The 12,035-nt window shown below is 41.9% G+C and overlaps 1 protein-coding gene across 2 annotated transcripts in view; it reads right to left on the minus strand.

The window, feature by feature from the left end:
- Positions 1 to 12,035, minus strand: part of APPL1 (adaptor protein, phosphotyrosine interacting with PH domain and leucine zipper 1) — a 249,693-nt gene that overhangs the window by 114,985 nt on the left and 122,673 nt on the right. For both annotated transcript variants that reach the window (XM_086939118.1, XM_086939119.1), the window contains exons 10-12: positions 8,923 to 9,081; positions 7,568 to 7,756; positions 7,063 to 7,105 (exon numbers count right to left, since the gene is read on the minus strand). In XM_086939118.1, the coding sequence (XP_086795244.1) occupies positions 7,063 to 7,105; positions 7,568 to 7,756; positions 8,923 to 9,081 (391 nt within the window). The remainder of the gene's footprint in view (positions 1 to 7,062; positions 7,106 to 7,567; positions 7,757 to 8,922; positions 9,082 to 12,035) is intronic.

Consider the following 12,035-nt stretch of genomic DNA (forward strand, 5'->3'; position numbering starts at 1 on the left):
GGATAGGGTGCGAGAGAAAGAGAGAGCGCAAGAGAAAATGGTACAGAAACAAAGAACCTCTAAACAGCAACGACTTTGGAGTCGCAATCAATTAAAAATAGTTTTGCAAATGTGTGAACTAGAAGCTCTGTAAATATCAGTCTTAGAGGATGTTTCTCATCAGAGCAACAGTAGTTACTTTCCCAGTGGTCAAATGAGATACCGGGTCTGTTCTTTCTGGTAAAAAGTTCATGATACAACAAATACTTATCTGGGCATGATTTGCTTTAACAATGATAACCATGTATGAATAGCCAAATAGTGTTTTTTTATGTTAGTCCAGGCGTATGTTTGGTCTGATCTAGGTAACAAGTGAAAGCCTTTTTATTTAATATAATATTTGCAGGTACCTCTAAGTGAGAGAAATCTGATTCAGAAAGAAACTGTAACTGAACCCTTGTGGATATTGGTTCATTACTGCGAAGATTAAAATTAACTTAGGTAAGAAAAAAGGATGACTCATAAAAGACACCTTGTTGCGATATCAAAGTCTGTAAAGTTCCTGAGTATAAAGAGCCTGAATCTCACTTTACTTAATAGACGAGGTCAAGGTCACTAAGAAGACAACATTCCAAATACAATGCTATAGATCTGCTTTATGCATCTGATCAAAAGCTGGACTTATTCACTGCGAAAGGACTATAACTTAACTGCAACGGTGGTGATGGGCTCCTTACAGGTTGAAAACATATTAGACCTTCTATGATACCTTTTATCAGAGAAACCATAAAAAATGTGCCAAGGGAGGCTATTTTTAGCATGTGATATTGGTAGTCTAATGTGATTTAAGCAATAAACCTGCAAACTAGATTTATCCTGGTAAGGAGGTGAAGTTATTATAGTTTCTTCCTAGCAATTTCTCTTATTTGCCAGTCTCTCCAGACAACATAAGTAGAATCTACCATGTTTAAATAGTTGCCTGGTAGCTTCAGGAGTCTACATTGTAAGCGCTCAAGAGCCAGGTAGTCAAGCTCAGCAATGGAAGTTTGAAATAAGGGATCTTGCCTGACATACGCTGGAGTAGCTCTAGCGTGTAAAAAAGCATCGCCTAGAGGATAGGCAGGACAGTCAACGCCTAGAATGCCACAAACCCCTGGACAATTTGCAATATGGATTCCGAAACAACCACAGCACCGAAACAGTTCTCATTGCTGCCACAGACAGCATACGCACCATCCACTACCGTGGACAGGACGAAGCCCTCATCCTTTTTGACCTCTAAGCCGCTTTCGCCACACTTCTCCCACCGCGCAGCACTTAAATTGATAGCTTCTTTCCTCTCCGGAAGAACACAGAGATTCAGGCTCATGTCGGTCACATCACAACTCAAGGACCTCATCTGCGGAGTCTTACAGGGATCAGCACTCAGCCCCACACCTTGGGACTAAACCTGGAGGACTGCCAAACTCGGACTCCCACCCACCGCTAACCGACCACGCTAGGAACCTAGGTCTCATCCTCGTCACCAATCTCACCATGAAGTCCACATGCTCTGCATGTTATGTAAAATCTTTTAGTGGCTCCCCCTGGACTCTATCTGTATCCTCACACAGGCACTATTCACAAGCAGATTGGACTTCGGCAACGCACTCTACACCGGCATCCCAACCCATCTCCTCACAGGTTTCAAAGCACCCAAAAAGCCCCAACCAGACCTGTCCTCGACCTCCTGTGATGATCTGACACCACATCACTCCTCAGAGAGCTGCACTGGCTACCCATCCAAAATCACTGCCATTTCAAACTTTAAACACACACATTCAAGTTACTACACAACACAGGACCCCATTAACTAAATCAACGGCTTCACTTCCACCAACCAACCAGACAACTTCGCCCAGTATCATTCTCACTCACACACACCCCACAACCAAAGAAGCAGAACAGGAGGACGATCATTCTCCTACCAAGCTGCCAAATCCTGGAACGTCCTCCCCATCACATCAGGGACTCCTCCTCACTTATTGAATTCTGCCAGAGGCTGAAGACTTGACTTTTCAATTCGTATTCTTGCAGGACCATTGAGACTGCCTGTACTCATGCCCGCCCTCGCCACTTGCCTACTCTCACCTATTCAGAGCCCGGATAACCTCACGGGTGACAAGCAGCGCTCTACTGACAAGCAGCACTCTACAAACAAGCAGTGCTCTACAAATCCATCTTACATTACATATATCACTATTCGGAAGGCATCTCTGAACCTCAACTGATAAGGCCAGTTCAGTGCAATGAGAATCACCTTGGCTTTTGAATATAGAGGTCAATTTCAGCAGGAGACAAATTGGTTGTAAAGCATAAACAAATGTTCTTGACAGATCTATAAAAAAAATGGCATTCTCTTTGGATCAAGGCTATTGTAAAAAGGAAGAGTAGCACTTTCTTCTGTGGTGAAGAGGTCAATGTTAGAAGGCCTCCACATACTGAAGACCTTGTGGTTGACCTGGTCTTGTAGCACTCATTCATGCTGCTCTAGAAGATGCCTGATATAATGGTTGCTTTCAAGTCTGCAGGTGTGGGTGATGGATCATTATTTCATCTATACACTCCTTGGTAAAAGTCAGTTTTATAACATCTGAGATTCTCTTTGCATTGTGCCTACTTGTTTTTTAATTTAATATATTATGACTTTATTGTCTGCCTGGAGAAGATTCTTTTTTGCTTGAAAGAATGATTTCAGAAATAGAAATACCACCCTGAGTTAGAATATATTTATGTTTTTTCCTTCTAGAGACCATTTTCCTTGGGTCGTCAGAGTATTCAAATACACTCTTTACCCCTTCAGATAGGAGTCAATGAGTAATGGCTGATCCGTCTTAACTGCTGGAACAGGATGTCATCAATAGTTTTCTTTTTGAACTAGAGGTTGAGCTATGTGAGAGCGGAGAGAAATCTTGTTCAAATATCCAGAGCATTTTCTACGCTGGTCCTCTAGGCATTCCTAGAGATGCCTTGCATGTTGTATTGTGCTTGAAATAAATGTTTCCAATATTCACACAGTAATGGTCTTGGTTTGCATCTTAATCTTTGTCTCGTTGCTCTCTCAAACAATAAGGAAGGATCAGAAAAGTGCATCACTGTAGTTAAAATATAAGGCTAAGCATTACTTCTGTCCTAAAATAAACAAGAATTAGCAGAGCCAATAGGTCTCACCTTAGAGAACTATTAGCTCTGCCAATGTCTCTCCTTGATGGCACCCAGCATCAGAAAACAGCTGTTGTACAGCATGAAGTAAAGTTACAAAAAAGCAATAAAAAATAATCATGGTAGTTCAATTCGTTAATGAGTTTTTCTCATTACTGTAACAAGAGTGGCACAATATAAATTCACTGACCAGTCACCACGCAGGGCGACAACACCAACAAAGTAAAATGCTAATCCAAAATCCAGCTGTAGTCCATATCTTCATTAAAGCAATTACTAATTGATAAGTGAAACAAGGAAAAAAGAACACAAGGAAGAAAAGGAAAAGGAAACGCACCTGCAATAGGGAGGAAAGATGGTAGGAGTTGACACCCAAATGGGAGTAAATAAAATAAGATGACCTTCTGTCCACATCTTCGTTTTTTAATAAAAGCCAACATATACAATGATAGGGGTCGAAAACTGGTCAATCTCAAGAGTAAGGGGCCAGGGAAGAGAGGTAGGTATGAAATATGAAGCAGGATGTGTTCACTGTAGACACCATGAATGAATAGGCGAGCTTCACACTTCAATCATTAAGAAAAGAGCCCCAAACCTATTCAAAAGTCTTCAATTTGTAATGTAACTTATAATTAAGGTGCTCAAAGCATGCCATATCACACGTTATCCAACCAGGTCTGTAGAGTGGTTATTAGAGTGGACTTTCAAAGACGCAGAATCACCATGTTAGCAACCCCTAGAGCGGTGGAGAGCCATCTATTAACTTGTTGGTTCACTGAAGGGTGGTCAGAACTATCATGTAGGAGCACTAGCCAAACAGTCAAAGGTCTGTCTACCCAGAGGCCCCTTCTCATATGACCCCAAACCTGCAACCAGAAGGCCTTCAGTCAGTCACATTCCCATAAAATATGGGCTATATCGCAGTACGGTAAGCCACATCTCCAACAGCGTGAATCCACATTAGGGTGGGCATTGTGTAACCTTACGGGGGACCATTGCCGGCTGTGCAGGATCTTAAAAGGTATACTTAAGGCGCAATTCCCGTAATCCTTTATTTTTTTTTAACTAATTTAATTGAGATTAAACATTATGTCAGCTACATGGATATCACATCAATAACTTTATGTCAATTACTGTGGCAGTGTACTCTTCCCATACCTTATACAACGCAGTATTACTGACAGGAGTCACTGGTCCTTTTATCTTCTAAAATTATTTATTATAATCCGCTAGTGCAGTATCCCAGTCATCATCCAAGAATTGGGTGTTAAGACGAGTTTTCCACTAGACACACAATTTTGGGGATGTGAGAACAGAGAAACAGGGGTCTAACAATGTGGTGTACAATCCTGAAATAGTTCCAACCCCCCCAAAGTTTTTCCAGGTGCATATATTGAATAATGGGTGGGCTAGAGGGGGTCAATATGCACGTTCACCAGGACATGTGATTGGGCATGGAACAAATGTATATCCAGTGTTGGGAGGAGGGGATTGCAAATTGCCGTCTGAGGTCTGGAAACGACTTAAAACCATTAGAGTCAAGGTTCTGAAAGTGACGGATACCATGAGGAATCCAGATAGACCAGTAAATTTCCTTTCCAACAACCGTAATGACCGCAATGTACCACAATTGGTCTTTAGCATGAATAAAGCTCAGCACTTGCGCCAGCCTATGAGCCCGCTGGCAATCGAACTGGGAAGTGTGAATGATCGGATTACTGAGGGGAGTAATTGAAGGTCTGGAAGTGTAATAGATAGCCAGATCTCCAGAAGACTGCAATATATGACACTCCATCACTACCCATAAGGGTGTGGCCCTAGACGTAGGCAACCGAATACACAATATGGGCCAGCTGCTGCATCAGCCAATAACCCTTCAAATGTGGAAGACGTAAACCACTCTTCTCCGATGTGGGTAGAGCTTAGCATCCTGTAATCTCAGTCTTTCCGAGCACAAAATGAATCAAGAGATGGAGCGCTGTACACTCTGCAGACAGGAGACTGATCCAACTGGAGGCAACATTCCAAAGATGTAATTAAATTTGGGGAGGACATTCATCTGGATAACCTGGACCCTACCCCACAGAGATAGGTTCGGAGCACACCACCTTTAAAAATTGCGCTCCATATGAGCCACAATGGGTTGCACATTGATTTGTACCATGTTTTCTAGGCCCCAATTGATACAGACCAAGTTATTTCAAATGGAGGGCGATAAAGGCAGGGCCTACATTTTCAGCCAATTTACTTTATAGCCCAAACACTGGGAAAAAGAATCCAGTTTAGAAATCAAAGCGGCAGCAAAGGCAGAAGGATTTGATAGTGTCATGAGGATGTCATCCACAGAGTAGAAGGTCTTACCTTCCCCACTGATGTGAGGATACCCTTAATGTTGTCGTTAGTTCAAATTGTAATTGCTAGAGGCTCCAGAGCCAAAAAAAACAACAACAGGGACATGGGGCAACCCTGTCTAGTGCCTCAATGGATTTTAAAATGCAGAGTTGAGAAAACTCCACAAGTGACTGATGTAGTGGGTTCACAATGCATGCCCCTGGTTAATGTAAAGAAAGTTGTGACCTATTCCCATCCTCTCCATGGTCCGAAAGAGGTAATCCAAAGAGAGGAGGACCCCCTCTTTCAACTAGTCCCTCACTTGCCAAATAATATGTGAGAGTGCGTAAGTGATTGGTTGAGGCGCGTCTAGGAACAAAGGCTACCTGAGAGGAATGATTAAGAGTCGTATAACTTTATTGAAGTGTGTTGCCAAAACTAATTTTCATGATGATGTGGCTGATGGGCCATGCCACTTTGCAGATGCACTTGTTAAACACACATGCACGCACCTATAAAACAATGCCGTGCAGCAGGATCAGGAGTGCAGGGGGACACGACGTGGGACGGGGATGGGGAAGAAGCACATGAATTAAGAAGAATGGCATGGAGGAGAGCCGAGCCGTGGGGCAAAAAACACGAGGGTAAACAGGGGGTTGGCACAGGAGCGTGGTGACAAACAAAAGCAACAAGGTGAAGAAATAAAAATCACGGAAGAGCACAAAAATGAGTAAGGGTGGGGGCCAGAACCATATGGGTGAGAGGGCAACACGAGGGAGTGGGGAAGAGAGAAGCATGAATGAGACAGCTTGAAAAGACACGCACTTTCTTGGAGTGCTTCAACAAAAAGAAAAAGTAGCTCCCGAAAAAACGAAATTTGAAAGGACACATGTACTTTGGCCATGCTCCAGGGAAGGAACAAACGCAAAAAGAAGTGAAGCCAGCACACTGAGACAAATGAGAAAGAAGCAAATGTGAGCGACAATGATGCCAATGGTAAGCAATTGGCAGACTCTAAGCCCACTTTAAGCTAACAAAATGTCTGTTCTGTCTCAAGCAAAGAAATTGAAAATTGATACCTTCTTGGACAAATGTGCCATTAGAGTCATGGTGGTGTTGAAGATTATGAATCTGGGCAAAGCTTAAAAACATTTAAATGGTAACCAAACATATTTAGTAGGTCTTCGCAAAAAATCCATTGCCTAGCACAAATCTTCCAAATGAAAGAGCCTGCTAATAAATTAAATGATTTAATTTAGAAAGAAGAATTGTATGCTTGCCATAAGCTGCGCTATATGCTACTCGTCTTTATTGGAAACCTAAAATTCGCAGCAATATTTACTTTTAGTTGTTTTAAATATCGGTATTCATTTTCAATGGATTCGCAAAAGTTTACAAACGCATGTTTTTAGTCATAAACTAGATTATTCACAATCTATCAAATTTTTGCACATTTCAAAGTGTAGCCTGAGCATGTTAATGTTACTGCAGATAACTTTGAGAAAATGCAAAACAGTAAAAGGAAAGCAAATTGTAAGTAAGCAGCCTTACCTCTTGACTGTCCTTTTTGCTTTCAGCCTGTAAAATAACAGACCTAAAAACAAAGCACACTCATGTAAAATCTTTATTTTTAAATTTTTATCTAAATTCTCATTTTTATAGCTCAACCAACATCGGCATGAAAGTGTTCCACTGCCCAAGAAATGAAATAAAACCATAAATAATGTGTGACTGTTGTATCACAGTCACTATGTAATTAAAAGATGAGAACAGCAAGGAAGCCACCATGACATAGTATGAAAGGGCAGCTAAGAAATACATTAATTATTAGTTGTTCTTTATGTTTCAAGTTTTGTAGAATAGCTGTCAGGATATATTCTTTTGGGGCCAATTTACAAAGCAATGGTTTTACAAACTATACCTGCAGCAGGTTAAAATATTTAAAAATAAACAGTCCAGAATGTGTCAACTGCATAATTTTTAATTGAAAAAATAATTTATGTTTAGTATTGATATTGATGGAAGGTAGAAGCAAAAATAAAAGTTCAATACAAACTTTTTGCCATCGAAGGATGTAATCTGAAAGCAGTATCGTCTATCTTCGCTATCCACAGCCATCACTGAGCAGTTGTCGATATCCATGACCAGTCCTCCTGCCACATCACCTCTAGCCTGGCTCATCAGGTTACCTCCCTGGGTGAAGTAGTACTGCCTCTCCCATGACGATGACACTAGTCCAGTCTTACTGAAAAATAATAAAAAAGTAGCTTTTTTGAATTTTCTACCATGCTTATTCCTTATTGAATATAACACAAAGTATGTCCTCCAGGGCGTCAATTTAAAGAACACTCTGAGGCCATTCATTATACATATCATTTTTTGCATCATAGGAAAAAAACAAATGATATGGAATCTCCACTATAAGGAAGGAGGAGTGTGTGATGCCCTGTGTTGTGCACTGTGTTCAATATTCTGGACACTTTATTGTCAGAATATGCGATTAAGAGAGGTTTGTAAGCCGAGTTCCACCAATAAAGATGGGAGGGGTGAAGATCTTGAGAGCTAAACAGAACAAGCATTTGCAATGCAATCAGTCTCACCTTTGGGACCTTATATGTATTTAGCTATGCAGCACATTAGCCTGGGTGCTAAAACATCTACTGTTCTTTAACATGGAGGGAAAGTAAGCACCAAACTGCGTGACTCGCCTGGTATGGAGAAACATGGAGAGAAATATTGCCTTTCAGTGGGAAATGGTTTAGTCCAAAGCTCCGTTTTTAATATAAAATCAGGGCCTTCGGTGGTCATATCACTGAAAATACAAGTTTTGAAAAAATATTATTGACCACGGGTGCTCATGGAAGACAATTTTTATGGACTGGAATCTAGAGAATGCTAAAGTGATTCAGGTATTTTACTGACCTCTGCTGGTCGTTTTCTATCAAGAAAGTTAAATAGAAGCAGTTGCCAGAAAAATTAAAAAACTGAAAGTCCCTCAGCAGAAAGCAATTCTGGTATTTTACTGACCTCTACTGTTCGTTTTCTATCAAGAAAGTTAAATAGAGGCAGTTAAACAGGAAAAAAAAGTGTCTAAGCGGAAGCAGAAAAGTCCCCTAGGGCTGATCTCCAGAGCCCACAAAATACATACACATATAAGTATATACTAAAGAATATACAAGAGGTCTCAAATGCTCAACCTAAAAAGGACTTATGCTCCTGGTTGGGAATTACATGGATACCTACCTAAACATGTAGACGATTAACCAAAGCGAAGACCTTCCCAGATTGTTATGACTGCGTGTCAGGATTACAATTGCAACATACCAATATATGATTAAAGTATTTTCACCTTCATGGTAAAGTTCTGAAAGCATCATCACATCAGCAGAGACAAGTGTCACTCTCACTTACTTGCGAGTATTCAGATAGCCAGCTTTCCTCGTTAAATTACGATTGACAGGAAGTTTAGTAGGGTCAGGATCAGGTAAATATAATGGGTCACTGGCTACTTCCAAGTCTTCTATAGTTTGTTGCATGGTTTCAAGGTCACCATCCATTTCTCTGCGCACGCTACAGGATGAAACATAAGGTGTCTGTATCACTAACCGAGTACAAATTTCCACTTTTGATGTATGCATCCATACGTTGTCTGGATGTTGAGTTTCACAAACCTCAGGCTTATTTTAAATCGCAAGTATAGGTTTTACACTTCACATTTCTTCATGCAAACAATACGTCGTAATTAAACCGAAGATACAAAAACGCACAGAAATGCATGCAGATGAGCCAGCCAATTTTACAATATCTGAGCATAAAAGCACAATGCCAAGTTACATGCTTTTACTCATTCAACAATGCTTTCCTTTTTTTTGTTTACATTCAAAGAATGCAAGGGGAAAAACAGACTACACATGAAACACCACAGACCAATATAGGTGACCAACGCAGACAACATATATTGGCACACGACCGTAAACAACAGAATAATAATGCAACCTAAAATATCTTCTGACATAGCTCTAAGCTTTGTTTCAGAGTCCCGTTCTTGTGTAACAAAGAGGAAACATCCTCACACTCATGCAAGCCCATTTTGTTTTTAAAACACACATTGCTAGTATGGAGCTGAAAGAGACAAGCTGGGACACCGAATTGTTTGCACTTGCATTGCTGTAGATTCACCTGCTGTGCACTCTCTTGCCATCAAGTGTAGGTTGGGAATACTATGCTTTGTTTTTTTCAAAGTCTTTCTTTTGGTTTCTTGCAGCGAATTCCTTGATCATGTCCCTAAATCCATATTCTTCCAGGGCACAGTTTCCTTCGTAGATTTTGGAATATTTAATGCAATGAGGCAGGAGTATTTAATGTGAATCAACAACATTAACAACTGGATTGTCACAGGTGATAAATGTTTCCATTGCAGAGTGTAGATAACATAGTGTGCAGAGACTGCATAGCTGCATCTTTCATCCTGTAAAGCAATGGGTTTCAGAAAGTGGGGGTAGTGTGAAAAAGCTTTAGTAAGGATTCCTTGATCAACTTGTTCGTCTTTCCAGGCCTGTATATCAAAACAGTAGTGTTTTGAGAATATGTGAAGAGATGTTCATTTTGTTGCTTAGCAGGTGTCAACTAATGACATACTAGCCAAAAAATCCGTTATGGCTCCCTGTTTACAAGCGACATGTTGCTCATTCAGTAACTTGAAGCCTGTGTTTTGGACTAACATAAGTAAGGGGCGGAACAGTACCCTGTATGGTGAAGAACTCGCACCTCTGCCCTAGTGCCCAAGCTTCCGTGAAATCTGGATCCTTGATACTGACTTTTCATCATGGGCGTACACGGATCATGCGCGTGAACCATGACTTAGGGCGGTCACCAGATTGCAGTCTTGTTAGACTGGGGGTTGCGCACAAAGAATTACCCCAGTAATGGTAAAGGGCTCCTGACCTTACAAGGAGTTAAGTAGCACAAGTGCAGTGGTCGCAGCATATCATTTTTGTAAAATTGATCAGTAGAGTAAACAGGTCTTTTAACCTGTGTCACTGGAATGAGGCATACTGGCCCACTCAGATAAAGTTCTGCTGCTGTTTTCTTAACTCACCCGTGACCTACGAAGATAGAGTTGCTCCTACTATGCCACACTGCTTACTGGACAAAGGAAAGGGCAGAATACTTAAAGATGGGCAACGTCCACAACTCGAACTTCAAGACTAAGACGCTAAATCAAATTGGTCTCTAGAAACGGATTATAAAAAGAAAAAATGGAGCCTCCCAAAATTGCCACTTCTGCCTGTTGTGACCAGGACTAGGAACCCAGGGCTGCTAGTCTTCCTTGCTAGGTAAAGGGGAATCACCCAAGATAATCAAGACCACTTGCCTTGGTGCCTAGAGCACCACCCTCTGCCTGCCAGCCGAGATAAGAAGACCCTGTGAGGAGAAGGTGAGTGCCTAGAGGGAGTGAGGACCAGTGGTGATCCTGTCTTGTTGATCCGTGAAGCAGAGTATAAGTTTCTAGTCCACTTAGGGACTCTGCCTCGACCTGGCTGTCTGCCCATGTGTCCCTATTTGCGACCCTGAATGCCTGGTGGTGGGGGGAGGGGGGCGGTGAAAAGTAAGAGTCATCGTTCTGGGGCTGAAGACGACCATCTCCCTGTGCAGTGTTGTTTCCCAGGAAGGCTGTCGCCCTGTGTGCCATTGTTTGCAAACCCCGTATGCCAGGTGGAGGCCTTAGTGAAGAGTAAGAGCCACTGCTGTGGTGCACAGTTGCAACTGAAGAGGGCCATCACCTTGTGCGCCACTGTTTGCAATCCTATATGCCAGGTGGGGGTCACTGTGAGAATAAGGACTGTCTCCCTGTGTGCCACTGCGTGCGACCGCCACATGTCAAGGTGGGGTTCAGGTGAAGATAGAGGGGTGTTGCTCTTAAGCAGCATAGCACACTTAAGCGTAGCAGGATATGGTTCGTGGAAGCAGATCATTGACAACAACCCAAACACAGAAGCACCTGAGCTGTCACCAGACTCAGGCAGACTTATTGACCGACCGGAGCACCATGGATGCCTGCAGCTTCACCCGCAGGATATAGACTTCTGCTCAGCATCGGGATGCTGACACATGCCTGAGTTTAGTATCAAAACTCTAGCGGGAGCAGGTACAATTGATTACTGAGCTGCCAGGTCCCTGGAGTAACCTCCTCTGACTAAAGTGCTACAGCGCTGAGATAATTTGATTTTAAAAAATCCTTGCGGAACTTTTAAGACTTGTACTCACTAGCAGAGCCTAGACTGAATACCACGTCATGTAAATGGGTAATAACCTAAGTCCTTAGCTGGGGAAGAGAGACTGAGGATCTTACCTGGACAACAATAGAGTGCCTGTCATAGTGTACCTAAAAGGTTCCTTCATAGACAACGCTAGGAGTTCACTACCTATGTAACAAACTTAATGCCACTAGGAACACCCCCTTCTACGTGTGGTTCTGCAGGAAACATGAATCTAATAGTTTAAATGGTAAGGCCTTTACTCCT

Source organism: Lissotriton vulgaris, chromosome 9, assembly GCF_964263255.1.
Source record: "Lissotriton vulgaris chromosome 9, aLisVul1.2, whole genome shotgun sequence".
NCBI lineage: Eukaryota > Metazoa > Chordata > Amphibia > Caudata > Salamandridae > Lissotriton > Lissotriton vulgaris.